Raw genomic sequence first — 23,567 nt, 5'->3', positions numbered from 1 at the left:
AAAACTGCAACGTTTACATTACTTACATTGATGAAGTATTCTGCGGCATGTTGAACTATTTCGCGATGGAGTTGCTTGTTGGATTGTCCCCCACAGCCATGATTGCCTTGTACGTTGTTCGGATATCACAATTCGTTTCCCCATGGTTGAAATTGGTGTCAAACAACTGTATACTGTATAAGAAGACTACAGTATTGTGACGTTCTCATCCTCTTTGATCCAGGTCGTAAGTCTTTTATTATGCTCAGGCAAAACAGGTTAGGCAACTTTCGCAATGCTGATGAGGGTCGTTATGCTGATGAGGTGATACCGGGGGGAGTGGGGGTAATAGGCCAATCGTTAGTCAGGAATGTAGGAACAATCAGTGGGGCCACAGGGGGGGGTCCCGCGCCCCCCCCAACCTGAGAGTAGGGACCTATCATAGCTGTGTCCGGCACCACTAGGTCTGGACATTAGGGATATATAAATGGGGCCGATACGACCAGTCAGACTTTAGTTCGCTGACGAAGTCTCTTGGATAGGAGGCGAAACGTCCGAAACCTTCACTTTTGTACAGATGACGGCTGAAGAAACCTTCTCATCGATGCACCACTCCTGTACGACTGAGAGCTTACACAGACGTCTTTTATTATGGTAGAAAATGGCGTCTGCTACACTGCGCAAGACACGGAAGCTGGTCATGTGACAAAGTCACGTTACCAACGGTGCCACTGATACAGATTTCGATAATGGTGGTACTGTATAGAAACCCCTAAGCAAATATCGACTCACCCTAAACAGCTTTTGTATCGATATAAACATAGCAAAATGGCCGTCGGGAGATGAAAAAGAGCACCGTAGTAACCGGATTATCATAATAACCATGAATCGTACTAAACAGAACTAATTCTACATAAAAAAACTAGAAATTTGCCAGGAAATGAAAATAGTATCGTAATAAGCAGTATTATCAATATAACCGATATCGATATAACGAGACTTTACTGTATATGCCGTGGAATCTTTGTAAAATACGCCCAGTAGAAGTCCTTTGAAGCCATTTTATGGACACAACTTGTCCAGAGGCGTCGGTTGTCCTTTAAGCATCGTTTTTTGATTGGCTATTTATCAGGAAAACCTTCAACGCTCGCTCATTCCTCCAAAAAAATCTGATCAAAGGGTTTTGTGCTCACTACCTAGTCAATATGTCCATCCAATTTGTCAAAGCTGTTGTGTTTTGCGAGTTGTCTTGACGTGGCTGAGATGCAGACCCGGCGAGGAAACATGTGAAGGCCTGCTGATAGAACGTCGGGGGGGAAGTCGCATTCATCATTGTCTTCCTCTCGGTTGCGCACTCACTTATCACGTCAAGAATAAACAAACGCACCCCTCGCCCCTCTGAAATACTTTTTCTCTTCTCTTTGTGGGACTTGTTTCATCCTGGTCTTGAAACGTTGCCTTTTGCTCTTTTGGTTTCTCATTTTGACGTTAAATTTATGACAAAAGTTTTAAAAAAGTCCATTTGCAATTCACATTAATTCAATTTGTTTCATTCTGTGACCAAATTCCAAACTTTGTACACTTGTTTGAGTACCAAGTCAATGTTCCTTATTAAGATGTATTCAAATGCCGGTAATCCGTTCCAGTCCCCTTGGAAAATTCGCTGCCATTCACAAATTTATTCAGGGATTGAAAAGTGTGACGTTGGGCGCCATTCCCGAATTTGTTCGCGTTTTTGTTTTTCTCACGGGTGGTGCTGATAAATCACTGGTCAGACCTCTGGCAATGTTTTTACCTTGCCTTTTGTCCATGTTAGTTCATTGTTCCAGCTTCAGCTGTTGTTAAAGCGCTACATAAATCAATATGTATGTATAGTAGTGTATTTTGTACAGCTGCCCCCCTTTCCAGTTCAGATAACTCCAGACCCATATAATTTAGGGATTAACTCTTTTTTTCTGATGCAATAAAATAGTCTAAGGATTCTAAAGCTGAATTGAATTTTTATGTAGTCCTAAAACTCAATATTGTGTGGGTCCTGGAATTTGAATGACAATGACAAAAACCCTGGCACTGGAGTAGACACATTTTTGCACATTGTCTGCCATTCAATGAGTGAATATAGATACATTTCCACCTCAAATAACTCCAGACCCATATAATTTAGGGATTAACATTTATTTCTGATGAAATAAAATAGTCTAAGGATTCTAAAGCTGAATTGAATTTTTATGTAGTCCTAAAACTCAATATTCTGTGGGTCCTGGAATTTGAATGACAATGACAAAAACCCTGGCACTGGAGTAGACACATTTTTGTGCATAGTCTGCCATTCAATGAGTTAATATCTATACATTTTCAGCTCAGATAACTCCAGACCCATATAATTTAAGGATTAACTCTTTTTTTCTGATGAAATAAAATAGTCTAAGGCAGGGGTGTCAAAGTCATTTTTTGCCACGGGCCACATTGTAGTTATGGTTTCCTCTCAAGGGCCGTTATGAATTTGGGGAACCCATTAGAATGTTTAAATCCCTTCAAATATTACATATAGAGCACACAGCAAATTAATGAATAACTCGTTTTCAAATCTGAAGTCAAGAATAATGACTTATTGTGGTTGACATCCAAAAATATGAAATTTTGGCTCAGATTTTAGCAATCATCATGGAATTTAACAAGTTTGATTTGCTTTCGCGGGCCGAAAAAAACGATGTGGCGGGTCGGATTTGGCCCGCGGGCCTTGACTTTGACACCTGTGGTCTAAGGTTTCTTCTGCTGCATTGAATGTTTATGTAGTCCTCAAAGTCAATATTCTGTGGGTCCTGCAATTTGAGTGACTTTAACAAAAACCCTGGCAATGGAGTGGACACATTTCTCATTCTGGCAGTCTTTTTTTTTGGTTTTATGTGACCGCAGGGCCTGATGGAGGAAAATGAAGTGCAGATTACAGTGATCAATCCTAAATCCATCACCATGGGACAACTATACGGTCAATTCGACCCGGTTTCCCACGAATGGTCCGACGGCATCCTTGCTGTCAGCTACAGAAACTTTGCTTCCTCGCAGGTAAAACAGTTCATCGGTGATCACATCCACCTCCCACCTCTGCTCACGCGGACTGTGACTAGTGGTCTGACTTGAAGCTTTCAATTAGTAACATCTAGCGACGTTGCTAATTGAAAGGAAGCACTAGCGTGTGTATGTTTGCAGTGACAAAACATTCCATCTATTCCATCCATCTCACTCACTCACTCACAACTTGTGACTCTCTCCTTTCTTTTCTGACCTTCAAACAACGGAAAGAGGTTGATTCAATATGGGCGAAGGATTAAAGGATTTATCGCAAAAATACAGTCTGCTCCTCTTGAGCTCTTTGAGTCACTTTTTTGGAAACTTTAAATCTCCATTAATATGTGACAAAGAAAAAAAGAACTCTGTGTGTTTTAACACACGTCTGCTTCTTCAATTTCTTTTCACCGTTAATCCAAGTGCTAGGCGGGCCATGCATTTACGAGCCGGGCCTTCAGTGAGGGGGGCTTATAGACTTAATCACCGCACCTTTATGCCTAGCTCGTATCAATAATATAATAATAAAAATGAAGAAAAAAAAAGACTATAAGAAAGCACACAACTGTGCTACACGGCTGGAAGACTTTTGGAAAAGTTGCAAATATATATACAGTGATCCCTTGGCTTACGAACTTAATTGGTTCCCAGATAGAGTGTGTAAGGCGAAAAGTGTGTATCGAAAACATTAATTTCCCAGAGGCAACCATTAAAATGAGAAGAATCCGTTCCCAGGTCCCCATAAAACATAATTTTCTACTTTCTAATTTTCTAAGCTATAAAACTACACAAAATATACCTTATTTTATGTATAATAAATGTGCTATGGGATTGTAATTTAAGAAATAAACAGTACTATATATATATATATATATATATATATATATATATATATATATATATATATATATATATATATATATATATATATATATATATATATATATATATATATATGTGACGGGTGTCACAACAGTGACTGTCTTCATCTCCACGATGCTGCCGTATTTATGAAGACGAGACGCGTGGATGTGTCTTTTTATTTCTTTTATTTCTGCAACACAGTATGGCAGAAGGGATGGGTGAAGTCGCATGGGTTTCGTCTTGTGATTAACTGCGCAATAGAAAAGCACTATGAAGCACATGTGCTTCAAAGTTCCACTCGACAAAACGTGAAGTAAATAATGACACAAAAAGTAATCTGGACTCGAAATGAATAAGGGAACTAATTAGATAACACTAGACAGTACAAAAGGGGAAACAAAATAAGATATTGTCATGAAAATGCGCGTTAATCAAGACCAACAGAAAATTGCGACTCACCCTGAATCTCCTCGAGATTGTTCTGGAAACTATGGGCGGGACATAGTGCCACACTGTGCGCCGTTGCGTCACTTCCTTCATAATTTAATAATCTAAGTGCACAACTCCGTTACATATATATATATATATATATATATATATACAGTAAAGTCTCGTTATATCGATATTCAAGGGAGTCCGAAAAAATATCGATATAACCGGGACTATCGATATATCCGACCCTGTTTGCATGTAATTTTCTCCGTGCGTGCATAGAAATAGTATCGATATAACTGGGACTATCGATATATCCGATATCGATATAACGAGACTTTACTGTATATATATATATTCATAATAATTTACATTTTAAGCACCTTTCAAAGCTCTCAAGGACACTTTACAGTCACACACAAGCATAGGTACTATAATAAATAAAATATAATCACAAATACGATGCAAGAAATAAAATACAATTATAAATAGAAGTCTATCCATTATCATGTAGTATAGTCAAACCTGGGTTTTCATCATACATTCCAAAAATCACTTCAAAAACCGATTTGTTCGACAACCGGAACATTTCCCAATATAATCAATGTAATCAATGTCTGTTTTTTTTAAATAGATATTGAAAAGTACAAACACAATATCAGCCAGACATGTCTGTTTTTTTAATAAAAACCTTTTTCAAAAACATTAATACGTCGATCAATGAGATGCAACACGTAGAAGGAAGCAGAGGGGAGTGCAGTGGTGCATTCAAGTGCGATCAGTTTGCTCATTTTCAGTTGTAAACCGAGGCAACAAAACCCAGAATTTTTTGGTCCAAAACCGAATGGATCGAGAACCGAGACGTTTGAAAACCCAGGTTGGACTGTATCCATTTTGAAGGCCCTTGTGTATTTGCCCAGACCCCCGACAGAAAATGGCTGATTTTTGACGGCCCCGTGGATGCCGTGTGGATCGAGAACATGAACACGGTTCTGGATGATAACAAGAAGCTTTGCCTGATGAGTGGCGAGATCATTCAGATGTCTCCGCAGATGAGTCTCATCTTCGAACCCATGGACCTGGAAGTGGCATCTCCGGCTACTGTGAGATACGTTTTTCACCGTTATTGCAATTTAATTTTTATTGTGCTCATATTAGCACTACATATATCCCAGAAATAATAATAAAACTCATTCACGAATTTTTTCGGGAATTGAAAATATGCCGTAGAGCGCCATTTCTGAATTTGTTCTGGTTTTGTTTTTTCATGCTTGGGTGCCGATAAAGCACTGTCCATGGCCTGTTCTTTTCCACAAGGGGGGAGCATTTGCCTTTTAATACTACTACTACTACTACTACTACTACTACTACTACTACATAATAATAATAATAATAATAATAATAATAATGATAATAATAATAATAATACATTTCAATTATAAGCGCCTTTCATAACTCTCAAGGTCACTTTACAGTCACAGAATAAGTTTTTCTGTGGGTGAGCAGCGGCAGCCACACACGCCAGCGTTCACTCAACCCGGAAATAACTCAATTAGGTAGAAAGCTAGCTAGATAGCTAATAGATACAGTAATAATACATTTAATTTATAAGCACCTTTCAAAACTCTCACGGTCACTTTACAGTCACAGAATACAGTCGCTAATAGATAGCTAGCGAGCCAGCGAGACAGCTAATAGATATCTAATAGATAGCTGTTAGATAGTTAGGTAGCAAGCTTGCTAGCTCAATAGAATGATTGCTAGCTAGCTCGATCGCTAGATACCTCGATCGCTAGCTAGCTATATCGCTAGTTAGTTTGTAGCTAGCTAGCTATATCGCTAGCTAGCTATATTACTAGCTAGCTATATCACGAGGTAATACGATCACTCGCTAGCTAGATCGCTAGCTAACTCAATCGCTTTGACACATGTGGTTTACAAAATGACAGAAAAAATGTTGAGCATCTCCACCATTTGCATTTTACAGTCACAGGATACGTTTTTCTGTGTGTGAGCAGCGGCAGCCACACGCGCCAGCGTTCACTCAACCCGGAAGTAACTCAAATAGATCTAAAGCTAGCGAGCTAGCCAATAGATAGCTAATAGCTAGCCAGCTAGATCACTAGCCAGCCAGCTAGATAGATATATTGCTAATAGATAGCCTTCTAGATAGCCGGCAAGGGAGCTAGATAGCAAATAGATACCAAATAGCTAGCTAGCGAGATAGCTTTTGTCCATGTTAGTGCTTTGTTCCAGCTTCAGATGTTGTTAAAACGTTATATAAGCCAATATGGATGTTTTGCATTGTATTTTGGACATACACCCTCATTTCAAGCTCAGATAACTTCAGACCCATATAACTTGGGAATTAACTCTTTCTTTTCTGATGAAAGTAGAGTGTCTAAGGTTTCTAACGCTAAATTGAATGTTGATGTCATCCTAAAACTCAATATTCTGTGGGACCTGGAATTTGAGTGACAATGACAAAAACCCTGGCACTGGAGTGGGCACATTTTTGCATGTGTCTGGAAGTGAAGGAGTTAAAAAAATATGCTAATATTTGATTTTTGCAGGTGTCCCGTTGCGGAATGATCTACATGGAGCCGCACATGCTAGGCTGGCATCCTCTGATGGTGTCCTGGTTCAACGTCCTGCCCGGTACCATCACCGAGGCCCACAAAGAACTGATCGGAGGCCTTTTCGAACGGGTCCTCCCAGCCTGCCTGGAGCTGATTCGCAAAGCCACAACGGTACCGTCAACCGTGACCGGTCGCCTACGCTCGCTTTGTTGTCCTCCAACGACGCCGCCGTTTCCGTTTCAGGAGTTGTCACCGACGTCTGACAGCAATCAGGTCAAGTCGCTGATGAATTTAATGGACTGCATGATGGAGGAGTTTCACAACGCCGGCGCCATGAAGCGCGTCAATGACAATGACATCTGCTCTTGGTTGGAGGTTCGTATGTAGCAAGATGGACGCGCCCGTGCGCAGTTTAGCGTGTGCTGTCCCAATAATTTAACTCACTGACTGCCATTCACAAATCTATCTATCTATCTATCTATCTATCTATCTATCTATCTATCTATCTATCTATCTATCTATCTATCTATCTATCTATCTATCTATCTATCTATCTATCTATCTATCTGTCTATCTGTCTGTCTGTCTGTCTGTCTGTCTGTCTGTCTGTCTGTCTATCTATCTATCTATCTATCTATCTATCTATCTATCTATCTATCTATCTATCTATCTAGCTAGCTATTAGTTAGCTATTAGCTATTAGTTAGCTAGCGAGCTAGCTTTCTATCTGAGTTACTTTCAGGTTGAGTGAACGCTAGCGCGTGTTGCTGCCGCTGCTCACCCACAGAAAAACTTAGCTTGTGACTGTAAAGTGACCTTGAGAGTTTTGAAAGGCGCTTATAAATGAAATGTATTATTACTATTATTACTATTATTATTATTATTATTATTATTATTATTTATAATTTTCAAAGGGCTCCGGAATTACGCTGGGTTTTTCGAAAAATCCAAAAGACCTCATCAGTTCTTGAGTGACCTGTTGGGTTTAGAGACATTTTGTTATTCAAGAGCATGATTCTAAGTGGCACTTCTCACGCAGGGCATCTTCGTCTTCTCCCTGGTTTGGTCGGTGGGCGCCAGCTGCAATGACGCAGGCCGCCTGAAATTCGACCACATGGTCAGGGAGATACTGAGCGGTCCACTAAGCGAGGAAACGCGCTCTGCCCACGCCATCCTGACCACCGTGGGACCGCCCCCGAAGCAGCTGACGGTGCCGTTGCCTCTCGAGGACACCATCTACCAGTACCGCTTCATCAAAGAGGTTGATCTTCCTTCTACCGGAGACGCTCAAAGAAGCATTTAGTTGATTTAAAGGACGACCGACGTCACTTTTTTGTTTCTTAACGGACATCAGAAAAACGTTTTATAGCATCTAAAATACCCAAAACACGCAGTATGATATTTTTATTCAAATGCAAAACACCAATAAAAATGACTTAAAGTGTCCAAAATCTGCAAAAAATTTAGCTGTGAATTGGGCATTTTCAGAAAGTCCCGCCCCCAGTTCGTGACTTCACGCCAAGACGTCTTGCATTTCTGGAGAATCAAAACAATGGCTTCAGATTCAGAGAATATGCTTTCTTGTTACTCCTCCAGTTATGAATATGATTCAAATAGTTCTGAACAGGAAAGCATACATGTTTGCAATCGATTAAAGAATTTATTCCATGCCATTTTGAGGCAACATTGGGGAGAAATGGATCACCAGAAAAGAGGCACAAAATGGCGACCTCCTGTAGCCACCTCCGTTTCCACAGGCTTATAAATTCCTTACATGGAGCTTGGACACCCTCTTCTGGCGGCTTTTGGGTGCAATAGGTTTTTAGACCAAACAATACAGCAAAATACATTGACGTGATGGAAGGACTGCTACAATGTGTCTTTTTTTCGGTCAGGGGCGTTCCTTTAGTGACGTCACGTACAGACTCGTCACCAACTCAAAAACAAGACTTCCTGAATATTCAGCGCGAGTCTTAAAACATAAAATATAGCTATATGTGGTGGAATCTTGTTAAAATACGCTCAGTAGAAGTCATTTGAAGCCATTTTACAAATTATGGACACAACTTGTCCAGAGACGTCGGTTGTCCTTTAACTGCAATACAATACAATTTTGAATATACAGTGATACCTCAGCTTACGAACTTAATTGGTTACCAGAAAGTGTGTGTAAGGCAAAAAGTTCGTCTTCCAAATATTTATTTTCTATCAGAAACCATTAAAATGAGAATAATACGTTCCCAGGTCCACATAAAACATGATTTTCTTCGAAATACGCCTTAAAACTACTCACACTGTCCCCTGCTAGCTGCTTTTCATTAGTCCAAATCAACAGAAATTTTTCTTTTGTGTCCTCTTCGGCTTAACACTATCCTGTGGTGAGGTCTTTTTTCGGTCCCGTGATAGCAAAAGTACTTCACTCGATAACAAACCACGTCCGCACTCAATGGATGGTAGTAATGGTCGACTTAGCATAATGGTACTGGGACAGCTAAGTCACACAAACGCACACCACGTTTGTGTTTTTCGATGATCTTCTTCTGCTTGACACTAGCCTGTATTGACATTGCATTGCATCCGTCAGGGCCCGGGTCGATGGGAGCCATGGACGGAGGAACTAAAGGGTGCTCCCCCGCTGTCCAAGGATATGCAGTTTAACGAGATCATCGTGCCCACGGAGAACACGGTGCGCTACATGGCGCTCATGAAACTCCTGGTCACCAACCAGAAGCCCACCATCTTCATCGGCCCCACCGGCACCGGCAAGAGTGTTTACATCACCGTAAGTTGCGTAACTTGCCTCATGAAATGACCATGCACCGTGGTATTTTTCTTTTTATTTTTAGTGTGTTTGGATAACACGTCGGCTCTTATTTTATTTGCGTGCCTATAAAATTATTGCCATCGCCCTCGTCACTCTTGCGGATTTGAACACTGCAAGACAAGGGCACAGAAAATGTGACTGGACCCTCCACACCCTGCCCACCACCTTTTTCAGCTACAGTGATACGTCAGCTTACAAACGCTTTCGCTCAAGAACTTTTCGCCTCACGAACATTAAATTTGCGAGCATATAGTCTTGGCTAACGTACTAGTTTTCGGCGGACGAACCGAATCACAAAGCGCCACGGTGGCTGGCGGACTAGTTTTCGTCACCACCTTTCTTTGAGTGCAGACGTGGTTTGTTATCAAGTGGAGGTCTTTTGCTATGATGGGGCCGAAAAAGACCACACCACAGGCTAGTGTTAAGCCAAAGAGGACATCGAAGAAAATTACGGTCAAGCAGAAGAAGGAGATCATCGAAAAACACGAATGAGGTGTGCGTTTGTGTGACTTAGTTTGTGTGACTTTGCTGTCCCAGTACCATTACGCTAAGTTGACCATTGCTACCATCCATTGAGCTTCTTCCCTCTAGCCATTAACTCTGGAAACCCAAATTTAACAGTTTCGTGGCTCTTTGCAATTTTGCACAACCTTCTCGACTCTAGTTATTGTAGCTCCAGGTCTGTACCCACTTGAACCATTGTCACAAATCCCCGGCACTAAACACTTTGAGGCGCTCAAGATCCTCTGCCCAATTGCACACTTGTTGTACTACAAATACAGCGACCAATCACTTTAAAAGGGTTCACTGATGTTCTGCACCAACTGTACAACAGTTATCAGATTTCATTCTACCACTGATCACTTTTTGATAAGGATACTAGTGCAGCGTGTTCTGCCGCAGACAAATTCATTGTTTGGTCTATATACTTGGCCAGTAAAGATGATTCTGATTCTGATTTTTCCCCCGCAGGACTTCCTGCTGAATCATGTGGACAAGGAGGTGTACAACCCGTTGTTCATCAACTTTTCAGCGCAGACCACCGCCGCCCAGACTCAAAATATTATCATGTCCAAACTAGACAAACGGCGCAAAGGCGTCTTTGGTCCGCCCGTGGGCCAGAAAATGGTACGGGCTGACTTGACGTTGCAAGTCAACCCGTTGACGCCATTGACTGCCATATCATGTTTTGGGATCAGGTGGTCTTTGTGGATGACATCAACATGCCTGCCAGGGAAGTATACGGCGCTCAACCCCCCGTGGAGCTACTGCGCCAGTGGCTGGACCACTGGAACTGGTATGACCTGAAGGACTGCGCCATGATTAAGCTGGTGGATATTCAGGTCATGTGTGCCATGGGCCCGCCTGGTGAGTACTGCATCTTGAATCCACTGAGAAACCTGGCCGGGGGGTCTTTGGTGGGGCATTAAACGCAACTTCAAGTTATTGTTCTCTCCTTCCCTAGGCGGAGGTCGAAATCCGGTGACTCCGCGTTACCTGCGCCACTTCAACATGCTAACCATTAACGATTTTGACGAGAAGACCATGTTCACCATATTCTCCAGGATCATCCACTGGCACTTTGCCATTCGGTAACGACACACCAACACAATAATTTTATCCCTTTCGCAAATGATACAAGACTTGTGATGCCATTATTAGAACTGTATTCTAAATGTGTTCTACATACTTGGCAATAAAGATGATTCTTATCAGTTCTGATCTGATTCGGAATATGGTGAAACGGTGCTTTGCCATAGCCATTTTTCAATAAAATGGCCGCCAATGACAACATCTAATACAGTACGAACATTTCTAATAAAATTAATAATACAGTAGAAACAAACAACTACAATTCCAAACTCATTTTTAAAAATATTCCACAATCAAATGTTCCTCGATAGAGAGAGATAGAGAGAGACAGAGAGAGAGTGAAGCCATTCTCCAAAAAGAAAAAGGCTGACGACTTTTTTTGTTCTCTATTCCCCGCCCCCAGTCTTCGGTTAAAGCCACGTGATTGGTCAAGATCGCAGCGGTGAGGGAGGGTGGTTTAAACATTAAAGAGACATGCAGATTACAGTAAGAGAGTTTCAACTTTGATAGTTCAAAAGCACTGTATAGACTGCAAGGTTAAAATATCACACCAATCAGGCTCCACAAAAAACCCACACAAGCCATCTGTACACTTGATGTAAAAAGCTATCAACCCAGCTAAACAGAATACAATTGATGAGGAACTAGATACAATTATCACAGAGAAAGCACCTACAAGGGATCATTCCTCAAGATGGTGAAAGAAGGTTACGTTCCTCATCAAGTGTTTAATGCTGAGGAAACCGGCCACTCCATTCCATCAAGCCATCAACGACCATCACAAAGTAAATAAAACCACTTTATTATACCGTACAGTTTATTTTTTTTATTATAATACCATAGCACATTTATTATACATAAAATAAGGTATATTTTGTGTAGTTTTAAGGCTTAGAAAATTACAAAGTAGAAAATTGTGTTTTATGGGGAGCTGGGAACGGTCTATTCTCATTTTAATGGTTTCCTATGGGAAATTATTTTTTGGGATACACACTTTTCGCCTTACACACTCTGTGTGGGAACCAATTAAGTTTGTCAGCCAAGGCATCACTGAACTCCATTTTGAAAGTGAGAGTCAATTTCAACTTTCATCAACGACGGAGATTAGTTTCCGTTGATCAGATGCGTTTTCAGAACGTGCCGGTGCCTCCGTGAGTTAAAATAGGAAACACAACCACGTAGTGAGTCGATCAGTAGCGTCGTACATTTTGTTGGTAAGCTAGTCACTGCATTTTTCTTATCCCGGTTCATCATCACAAAGGCTTTTTTTGCTATTTTGTGTGCAAAATCGTGAACGTAATCAGGAAGTCAACATTGTAAGCTCGTGAAAAACGAATGAAGTGACATCGGGACTTTGAAACGTGAACGTTATAAGGATGAAAATGTGGTCTGTTGAAATCTGGCAAGATAGCTTAATTTTTCTGGTTTTACAGACAAGGCAATTCCACGTACTTCACACCAATGTTTCCTCTTTAGGTTTTCCTTCCCAAAACCGTTCTCGTCGCTGACCACTCAGATTGTGATGGGCACCATGTCCGTGTACAAGGAAGCCACCAAAAACCTGCTGCCCACCCCTCAAAAGTCCCACTACTTGTTCAACCTCCGGGACATTTCTCGCGTCATCCAGGGCATCTGCTTGTCACGCCCCGAAACGGCAGAAGATCCGTCCAGCATCAAAAGACTTTGGGCCCACGAGGTAGGACAGGATGGGAAAATGCAAGATGAAAAGTATCCAAGTAGCTTTACCGGTCTCCCGTGTCCGCCGCCGTGGTCCTTCAGGTCCAGAGGGTGTACTACGATCGTCTCGTCCAAGACTCGGACCGCTCGTGGCTCGTGGGCCACCTGCAAGAGGTGTTCAAAGCTCACATGGAGGTCAACTTCCATCAGCTGTTTCAGAACCTGGACCATGACCAGGACGGAGTGGTCACTGAGGACGACCTGCGCAGCCTGATGTTCTGTGACTTCCACGACCCCAAAGGCGACGACTGCAGCTACCGCGAGGTGCTGGACCTGGATCAGCTGCGGCAAGTGGTGGAGTCGCACCTTGACGAGTACAACACCATCAGCAAGGCGCCCATGAACCTGGTGCTGTTCCGATTCGCCATTGAGCACGTCTCCCGCATCTCCCGCATCCTCAAGCAACCCAGCGGACACGCCCTTCTGGTGGGCGTGGGCGGCAGCGGGCGGCAGTCCCTGACCCGCCTGGCGGCTCATATGGCCGAGGCGGAGCTCTTCCAGGTGGAGATCTCCAAGACCTACGGCATGGTGGAGTGGCACGACGACCTGAAGCTCATCATGACCAGGTCCACGTCGGGCGAAGCTCACGGCGTCTTCCTCTTCACCGACACCCAGATCAAAATGGAGTCGTTCCTGGAGGACATTGGTAACATGCTGAACACGGGCGAGGTAAGCGAACGGGGTTCAAAAAATTAAAATAATGATGTTGGGGATTGCCTGATAGTTGAGTGGTTAGCACGACTTCACAGTACAAAAGTCGTGAGTTCAAGTCCCGGTCCGGCCTCCCTGTGTGGGGTTTGCATGTTCTGGGTTTTCTCCGGATCTTCGGGGTCCTCCGGTTCCCAAATGTTCCCTGGTGAAGAACACCAGGGATCGCAGTTGTAAGGTAGCAATGAACGATTCAAGTTGATGAGATTGCTTTTCCAGGTACCGAACCTTTTTGCCGTCGATGAGAAACAAGAGGTGATCGAGAAAATGCGAGTGTTGGACCGCCAGCGCGAACGCGAGAAACAGACGGACGGCAGCAACCTGGCGCTTTTCAACATGTTTGTGGAGCGCTGCCGCTCGCAGATGCACATCGTTTTGGCAATGAGCCCCATCGGAGACGCCTTCAGGAACAGGCTCAGGCGCTTCCCGGCCCTCATCAACTGTTGCACCATTAACTGGTTCCAGGTCGGCACCATGCATGGAACGGTCGCTTTTGTCCAACGAATAAATGACACGCCCTCTCTCCACCGCCCATCCAGTCCTGGCCCGAGGATGCTTTGCAGGCGGTGGCCTGTCGCTTCCTTGAGGACGTAGAGATGTCGGACGAGCACCGGGCAGGCTGCATCGACATGTGCAAGACTTTCCACACCTCCACCATCACCCTGTCCTCTCGTTTTATGGACGAGCTGCAACGGCACAACTACGTCACCCCCACTTCCTACTTGGAGCTCATCTCCACCTTCAAGAGTTTGCTGAATGCCAAACGAGCGTAAGATCGACACCCGTGAGCGTAAAAGACTTCGTCTGCTCTTTCGATGAGGTGCTTGTAAATACTAAACGAAAAAAAAAGTCTTGATATTGGGATGTAATTACTCAGGTGCATAAGTATTGGACAATACAATACAATACAATACAATACAATACAAAACAATACAAAACAAAACAATGCATATTTATTTATATAGCGCTTTAACAACAGCTAAAGCTGTAGCAAAGTCCTTAACAAGGACAGCCATCATATACAGGAATTAAAGCACTCACAAAGATAGTAGAAAGCACCAGGTAGTCAAACTAAGATCTAGTCTGACTCATGCTGAGTCAAATGCCAAAGAGTACAAGTGAGTTTTATAGAGGCGGGTTTTACAAATCCGCAGCGAGGGGGCTTTCCAAATGTTGAGTGGCAGGTCATTCCAGAGAGTGGGACCATACAGGGAAAACGCTTGATCGCCTCTGAGCCTCCGTTTAGCTTTTGACACATCTAATAATGACTGGTCAGCAGACAAAGTGTGTAGAGGTGGATGAGCTCTGAGAGATATAGAGGAGCGAGGAAATAAGATCTGGAAAAGAACTCTAAAATGTATAGGAAACCAGTGAAGTGATGCCAGAGTATGAGTTATGTGATCCCTCTTACGAGTACCAGTCAAGAGGCGAGCAGCAGCATTCTGGACCAACTGGAGATGCTTTATGGAAGATTGGCTGACTCCAAAGTAAAGCGCATGGTCCGTATTTTGGCCCCTTTCACACTGTGTAATCACTTTGGCTCCACAAACTGTGTCAGCGGATTTAAAATTAAACAGAATATGCTTTTACCGCAGACTTTAGACCTTTACTTGTGGGAATTTAGATCTAAATAAAAAAAAAACAGTTTTTAAAGTGACCAAGCCCACAAGTAACTAAATCCATGAAAACCAAAAGTGGTATCATGACGTCTCTTCTCATCCCTCTGTCCAGTGAAGTGATGACCCAGAAAAGTCGCTACGTGGTGGGTCTGGAGAAACTGGAGTCGGCGGCGTCGCAGGTGGCCACCATGCAGGTGGAACTGGAGGCCCTGCAGCCTCAGTTGATCGAAACATGCAAGAAGGTGGACGAGATGGTGGTCCAGGTGGAACGCGAGTCGGCCGAGGCAGCCGAAACGGAGAAGGTGGTGAAGATGGACGAAGCCGTGACCAACGAGCAGGCCATGGCCGCCAAGGCCATCAAAGACGAGTGTGAAGCCGACCTGGCCGTCGCCATGCCTATCCTGGAGGCGGCGCTGTCAGCACTGGATACGCTCACGCAGAATGTAAGTTGCTGCCTTCCCAACGACAATTTGAGTCTGGAAAACACCATTGCACGCCTGTCTCCAGGACATCACTTTGGTCAAGTCCATGAAGAGCCCGCCCAGCGGCGTCAAGCTAGTCATGGAGGCCATCTGCATTCTGAAAAAGATCAAAGCCGACCGTGTGACTGATCCGTCCGGGAGCGGCAAAAAAGTGGAAGACTACTGGGGTCCCGCCAAAAAACTCTTGGGCGACCTCAAGTTCCTGCAAAGCTTGCGAGACTTTGACAGGGACAGCATCCCCGCCAACATCATGGCCGTCATCCGAGAGAGGTACATCAGCAACCCGGACTTTGTCCCCGAGAAGATTCGCACCGCGTCCACAGCTGCCGAGGGCCTCTGCAAGTGGGTCTGCGCCATGGACAAGTATGACGGGTACGTGAGACACTTTTGGGCGTCTGGTAAGCTTGTTTCAGGGAATCCGTTGGGTCCGGTATGTTCACCTGGTTTTGTCTTTTACTTTTGAATGGCTTCTGACGACCGGGCCTTTGGTGATGTAGACCTGGTGGTTCTAAAAGTTCGGAAATTGTCCCTTACGTTTGGCACATGTACACTCCTGATTGAGTCGAATTTGAAAAAGTGAGAACATGACGTCTGTACCGCAGTGTGGCCAAGGTGGTGGCTCCGAAGAAGGAGAAATTGGCCCAGGCCGAATCGGAGCTGGAGGTGGCCATGGTGGCCCTGCAGAAGAAGCAAGCGGCCCTCAAAGAAGTGCAAGATGAAGTGGCCAAGCTTAATCAGATTCTGGAGGCCAACAAAAAGAAGAAGATTGAACTGGAGAATCAGGTTCTTTGTTTCTATACCCACTTGGAAAATAGAATGGCTTCTTCAGACTGAATCCGTCGTTCAATCCCAAAAACGTTTTCCTTCAGGTGGACCTTTGCAAAAAGAAACTGGAGCGCGCCACGCAACTGATTGGCGGCCTGGGCGGAGAGAAGACGCGTTGGAACGAAATGGCGCTCAATCTGGGGAAACTCTACGAAAATTTAACCGGAGATATCCTCATCTCGGCAGGCATCGTGGCTTACCTTGGAGCGTTCACGTCCAGTTTCAGACAGGTTAAGAGTAACTCGCCTTCCTTCGTGACATAAGAGGCCACGACGTCCTCAATCGATGTCCGTGTGTTGTTCTTCCAGGATCAGATCGAGGAGTGGTCGGGACGCTGTAAAGATAAAGAGATTCCCTCCTCGGCCAACATGACTTTAACAACTTCCCTGGGAGAGCAGGTCAAAATTCGGGCCTGGACAATCGCTGGCCTCCCAACAGACGGCTTCTCCATCGACAACGGCATCATCATCTCGTGCGTATCCTCAACCGGGCGACAGGTGGCGTGAAGCGCGACATTTCGCTAGTTGTTACCGTTTTCTGCGTGTATGTGTGTGTGGGTGCACAGCAATGCCAGGCGGTGGCCTCTGATGATCGATCCGCAGGGCCAGGCCAACAAATGGATCAAAAACATGGAAAAGGCCAACAGCCTGGCCATCATTAAACTGAGCGATCCCGGCTTTGTTCGCACCCTGGAGAACTGCATCCAATTTGGAACGCCAGGTGAGCCAGCGCGACGGACGCCCATTTGAGCGCCGTTCGGCAACCCGTCGATCTTTTGTTGTCCTTCTGCTGTGGTTCCCTCCCGTTGCCCATTTCAAATTGGGTGTTATCTTTCCTTGCACGTGTCTTCTTACGTGACTTGAAGCTTCAGCTGTTGTTAAAGTGCGGCATAAATCAATATGCATTGTATTGTATAAGGTAAGGTAAGGTAAGAATGGGAGGTGAGGTGAGATAATATAAGGTAAGATAATATAAGGTATGATAAGGGACGATTAGGCACAATAAGGTACAATAAGGTAAGTTTGGCGAATATAAGACAAGGTAAGATAAGATAAGATAAGATAAGATAAGATATGGTAAGGTCCGATAGGATATAAGATAAGATAAGGTATGGTAAGGCAAGGTCCGATAATATAATATAAGATAAGATACGATAAGTTATGATCAGGTCTGATAAGGTACAATAAGGTAGGGTCCAATAAGATAAGATAAGAAGACGAGAAAATAAGGTATGATAAGGTACGACAAGGTACAATAAGGTAAGGTCTGATAATATAAGATAAGATAAGAAGACAAGATAAAATAAGATGAGAAGACAAGATAACATAAGGTATGATAAAGTATGATAAGGTACAATAAGGTAAGGTACGGGGATTTTAGATAAGGTATGACAAGTTAAGATACGGTATGTTTAGGTACAATAAGGTAAGTTATGATAATATAAGATAAGATAAAATAAGATTATTTTAGATAAGGTATGATAAGTTCCAATAAGGTAAGGTATGATGAGTTTAGATAAGATAAGAACACAAGATAAGATACAATAAGGTACAATAAGGTAAGGTACAATGATATAAGATAAGGTATGATTAGTTAAGATAAGGTAAGGTAAGATAAGGTAACATAACATAACATTAGTCACACAATGGACTAATTCCCTTATTTTGAAGACTATGGTGTTCTTGGGAAATGTACAAAAAATAATGTTTTTTTTATATTCTGGACGGTTGCTCCTTATACTATCTGAGTTACTTCCGGGTTGAGTGAAGGCCTAGCTAGCTATCTGTTAGCTATCTATTAGCTAGCTAGATTTCTATCCGATTTACTTCCGGGTTGAGTGAATGCTGGCGCCTGTGGCTGCCGCTGCTCACCCACAGAAAAACCTATCCTGTGACTGTAAAGTGACCTTGAGAGTTTTGAAATGCGCTTATAAATGAAATGTAGTATTATTATTATTATTATTATAAATGAAATGTATTATTATTATTATATACCCATCGGTGCCAAGACGCATTGTGCACTTTGACCCCAGCGAGGTCTTATTCTTCTTTTCCTTTCAGCTTTTCCCTTCAGGGGTCGCCACAGCGAATCAGTGTCCTCCATCTATCCCGGTTTTGTGCATCCTCTTCTCTCACACCAGCTACCTTCATGTCCTCTTTGACCACATCCATAAACCTCCTCTTCGGTCTTCCTCTCGGTCTCCTGCCTGGTAGTTCAAGATTCAGCATCCTACTGCCGATATAGTCTCTCTCTCTCCTCTGGACATGTCCAAACCATCTCAGTCTGGCCTCTCTGACTTTCTCCCAAAGCCTCTAATTTGTAGCCACAAGGGGTCACAAGCCAGTGTCTTATTGTGCCGGTCCCAAGCCCGGATAAATACAGGGTTGTGTCAGTAAAAAAAAATGCCAAAACAAATATGCGAATCAAACCTTTGACCCCAGCGAGGTAAACCTGGAAAAATAGTTCCTGACAAAAACAGAAAGGGGCGACGTGACTTCTAATTCAAAAAATCTTCTGCTTCATGATACCGCCGATCAAAGTCTTTTTGCAGATATTTTTCGACGCTTTGGCATGCGTTTATTAAAAACAACAATAAAATATTAACAGCGGCGATGCGCTGCCCTCATTGACGCAATGAGGCAAAGCTCATCAACTTCACCCCACCTCTCCCGTCCGTCACTTAAAAAGCTTTATGGATCACCTCCAGGCATTGCGTCATTTATGGATAATGTTAATGTTCCCAACACGAGAACAGCATTATCATACTTAATAAGGCATCCGCATGAATATTCATGTGATGGGAAGCATTTGTAATAATTTATTTTGCCTCGCTGATTTCTCATTAGTGCGCACGAATGTTGAGCGTGAGCGAGCGTTCGCGTTATGACAAGATGCGATGACACATTAATAGTCACGCTGGGTGACGTTTTATTGCTGTTTTCAGATGAGGAAAAAAAATCAAAGGCATCATGATGCTTGTTTTTTTTTTAATACATAATTTAAAATCGTTCAGGCATCCATAATAACATGTTTGTGATGATGCTCGGGGGTTGAGACTTGGTAAGATGCTGCGAAAACCGAATTGGAGAGTGAGCGTATGTTTCAAAAAAAGTCATTTTGAATCATGTAGGCAGCAGAAAAAAAATATGTATAGACACATCTTGATCTGGCCCAGTGCTTTATTTGCTTTTACTTCTTATTAATTCATTCACTGCCAGCCGATGTGTAAAAAAAATGTGTCTACTCCAGTGCCAGGGTTTTTGTCATTTTCAGTCAAATTGCAGGACCCACAAAACATTTAATTCAGTGTAAGAAACCTTAGATTCTCTTCTTTCATCAGAAAAAAAGAGTTAATTTCTAAGTTATATGGGTCTGGAGTTATCTAAGCTTGAAATGGGGGCGATTGTACACAATTTAATCCAACACATATATAGCTGAAGATGTTGTTAAAGCGCTAACATGGACAAAAGGCAAATGCTGCCCCCTCGTAAAAGGGAACAACATTGCCAGAGGTCTGACCAACGCTTTATCGGCACCCTCCACAAGAAAAACCAAAACTCGAACAAATTCATTGAGATGAAGATGTTGTTAAAGCGCTAACATGGACAAAAGGCAAATGCTAACCCCTCGTAAAAGGGAAAAACATTTCCCGAGGTCTGACCAACGCTTTATCGGCACCCTCCGCAAGAAAAACCAAAACCCGAACAAATTCGGCAAAGATAGCGAATGAGTTAAAGGCAGACAGTGAATGTGCTTCCATCCGAAACATGCGAGGACTGCGGTTCTTTGTACAGTTGGTTAATTCTTTAATGTGATTTCACTTGCATCATGAATCACCAACGACACCACCGTAGAACTACAAACGAGTATAAAAATATAGCTGTTATTTACATATAAACACTTGGACTTTACATCAATGAAATAAAACATGCAATAAAATCGTACAAACCACTTTGCCCGCTTGCCGTTCAGAAATGGAAGGTTTGATCTTCGTCCGAGCCAGTACAGCGATAAAACATGTCAATTCTCACCATCTTCTCAGTAAAATGAAACTAAAGAAGCCCGGAAAGTAAAACCTGTACCGGAAGTGACAACAAACCAACATAATGAATGTCAAGAAAATAAAGCACAGCCATCTGGTGTTCAACTATGGGATAGGTGTCAAAGTCAAGGCCCGGGGGCCAAATCCGGCCCGCCACATCATATTTTTCGGCCCGCGAAAGCAAATCAAACTTGTGAAATTCCATGATGCTTGCTAAAATCCAAACCAAAATGTCATATTTTTGGATGTAAACCACAAGAAGAGTCCTTATTCTTTACTTCAGATTTGAAAACTAGTTAATCATTAATTTGTTGTGCGCTCTATATGTAATAGATGCATCCGAATGGCTTCTCCAAATTCATAACGGCCCTCGAGAGGAAACCACTACTACAATGTGGCCCGCGGCAAAAAAATGACTGACATCTCTGAACTATGGGATAGCAGTTATAGACACATTTATCAACAGGATTTACAGTGAAAATCAACTCAAATTTTGAATCCAATTTTATTTCAATAACAAACACTCCTAGTTTCAGTGTAATGTGGCAGTTAGTTGAAAGTGTCCCTGGATCTTCACCCAATCGACCTAAAAATGTGACTGGACCGTTTTCTCTTGCAGTTCTGCTGGAGAATGTCGGTGAAGAGTTGGACCCCATCCTGGAGCCTCTTCTTCTCAGGCAGACTTTTAAACAGGGCGGCGCCATCTGCATCCGGCTGGGGGACAGCACCTTTGAATACGCGCCCAACTTTCGCTTTTACATCACCACCAAGCTACGCAATCCGCACTACTTGCCCGAGACCTCCGTCAAGGTCAACTTTTTTTTAATAAAGTATTTCTATGAATTTAAAAATCGCTGCCATTTCAAATCCTTTCGAGCCAATTTTGCGAAAGCCGACGTGCCAATTCACTTTGCTATGCTATGCTAGTCGAATTCCATAGTCAAAAAGTACACACGTTTGCCGATGTCATGTTATTTTTTTAGTAAATACAGCTCCGATTATTTCACTTATTTGCGTTTTTTTTTTTTACGCCGTTCCAATATTGACCCATCATGGCGTCCGTTGTAGGTGACTTTACTGAACTTTATGATAACCCCGGAGGGCATTCAGGACCAGTTGCTGGGCATTGTGGTGGCCCGCGAGAGGCCCGACCTTGAAGAAGAGAAGCAGGCTCTCATCCTTCAAGGAGCCGAGAACAAAAGGTACATTCATTCATTCATGAGTCGCAAAAAAATTTGTGTAGTTTATTTCGCATTTCCCAAAAATGCCTTTGATGCCATAAGGTGGCGCTAAAGTGAGAATGGTAACGTGGCATCCAGGAAGTATGTTGAAATGATACATCTTGATTTATAGACAAGCTTTGTGGGACTTGGGAAGATGGATGGGTGTCTGGCTGGCTGGTTGGCTGGCTGGCTGGATGGATGGATGGATGGATGGATGGATGGATGGATGGATGGATGGATGGATGCATGCATGATGCATGAATGATAATGGGGAGATGGGTGGATGAATGATGGGTGGATGGATGATTGATGGGTGGATGGATAGATGATGAATGATGGATGATGAATCAATAGATGGATAGATGGATGGCCAATGGGTGAATGGATGGATAGATGGATGAATGGATGTCGGATGGATGGATAGATTGATGAATGTAAGGATGGATGGAAGGATGGGTGGAGGAATGGGTGGATGTATGGATGATGAATGATGGATGGATGGATAGGTGGATGGATGATGGATGGATGGGTGGATAGATGGATAGATGGATGAATGGATGTCGGATGGATGGATAGATGGATGGAAGGATGGGTGGAGGAATGGGTGGAGGGATGGGTGGGTGGATGGATGGGTGGATAGATGGATAGGTGGATGGATGATGGATGGATGGGTGGATAGATGGATAGATGGATGAATGGATGTCGGATGGGTGGATAGATGGATGACTGTAAGGATGGATGGAAGGATGGGTGGAGGAATGGGTGGATGTATGGATGATGAATGATGGATGGATGGCAGATGGATGGATGGATAGGTGGATGGATGATGGATGGATGGGTGGATAGATGGACAGATGGATGGCGAATGAATGGCAGATTGATGGATAGATGGATGAATGTTATGATGGATGGGTGGATAGATGGAGGGGATGTGTGGATGGGTGGGTGGATGGACTGATGATGAATGACGGATGGATGGATGGATCAATAGATGGATGGATGAGTGGAAGGAAGAATGGATGGAGGATGGATGGTTGATGGGATGGATTGATAGATGGGTGGATGGATAGATGGATGGAAGGATGGATGGGTGATTGATGATGGATGGATGGATCGATAATGGATGGAAGGATGGATGGATGATGGATGATGGATGGATGGATGGATGGATGGAAATGACACTACACTTGATTAAATTGATTAATGGACTATTTTCCCATTCATTTTTTGGGGGGTGGGGGCATTAGGCAACTGAAAGAAATCGAGGACAAAATTCTCCAGGTGCTCTCCTCCTCGGAGGGCAACATTCTGGAGGACGAAACGGCCGTGACCATCCTGTCGCAGTCCAAGGTCCTGGCCAATGAAATCACTGAGAAGCAGGCGGTGGCCGAGGTGACGGAGGTGAAGATCGACGAGACCCGCCTGGGCTACAAGCCCATCGCCATCCACTCGGCCATCCTCTTCTTCGCCATCGCCGACCTGGCCAACATTGAGCCCATGTACCAGTACTCCCTCACCTGGTTCATCAACCTCTTCATCGGCTCCATTGACAACTCGGACAAGAGCGATGACTTGGAGGATCGGTGAGGAAACA

The 23,567-nt window shown here is 43.4% G+C and overlaps 1 protein-coding gene across 3 annotated transcripts in view; it reads left to right on the top strand.

The window, feature by feature from the left end:
* The window catches only part of dnah7 (dynein, axonemal, heavy chain 7), an 82,052-nt gene that overhangs the window by 31,980 nt on the left and 26,505 nt on the right, over nt 1-23,567 (top strand). For all 3 annotated transcript variants that reach the window (XM_089002650.1, XM_089002651.1, XM_089002652.1), the window contains 22 exons: nt 2,896-3,045; nt 5,262-5,444; nt 6,915-7,091; nt 7,164-7,295; nt 7,960-8,181; nt 9,505-9,702; nt 10,717-10,872; nt 10,944-11,112; nt 11,210-11,336; nt 12,814-13,033; nt 13,117-13,743; nt 14,002-14,247; nt 14,322-14,551; nt 15,514-15,844; nt 15,909-16,255; nt 16,486-16,666; nt 16,753-16,938; nt 17,017-17,180; nt 17,274-17,428; nt 21,370-21,560; nt 21,819-21,952; nt 23,221-23,556. In XM_089002650.1, coding sequence (XP_088858776.1) covers nt 2,896-3,045; nt 5,262-5,444; nt 6,915-7,091; nt 7,164-7,295; nt 7,960-8,181; nt 9,505-9,702; nt 10,717-10,872; nt 10,944-11,112; nt 11,210-11,336; nt 12,814-13,033; nt 13,117-13,743; nt 14,002-14,247; nt 14,322-14,551; nt 15,514-15,844; nt 15,909-16,255; nt 16,486-16,666; nt 16,753-16,938; nt 17,017-17,180; nt 17,274-17,428; nt 21,370-21,560; nt 21,819-21,952; nt 23,221-23,556 — 4,862 coding nt within the window. The remainder of the gene's footprint in view (nt 1-2,895; nt 3,046-5,261; nt 5,445-6,914; nt 7,092-7,163; nt 7,296-7,959; nt 8,182-9,504; nt 9,703-10,716; nt 10,873-10,943; nt 11,113-11,209; nt 11,337-12,813; nt 13,034-13,116; nt 13,744-14,001; nt 14,248-14,321; nt 14,552-15,513; nt 15,845-15,908; nt 16,256-16,485; nt 16,667-16,752; nt 16,939-17,016; nt 17,181-17,273; nt 17,429-21,369; nt 21,561-21,818; nt 21,953-23,220; nt 23,557-23,567) is intronic.

Source organism: Hippocampus bargibanti, linkage group LG08 (assembly GCF_051943395.1).
Source record: "Hippocampus bargibanti isolate YZ-2025 linkage group LG08, ASM5194339v1, whole genome shotgun sequence".
Lineage (NCBI taxonomy): Eukaryota > Metazoa > Chordata > Actinopteri > Syngnathiformes > Syngnathidae > Hippocampus > Hippocampus bargibanti.
Note: the sequence above shows the minus strand (reverse complement) of the source record. Positions and strands in the feature narration are given on the sequence as shown.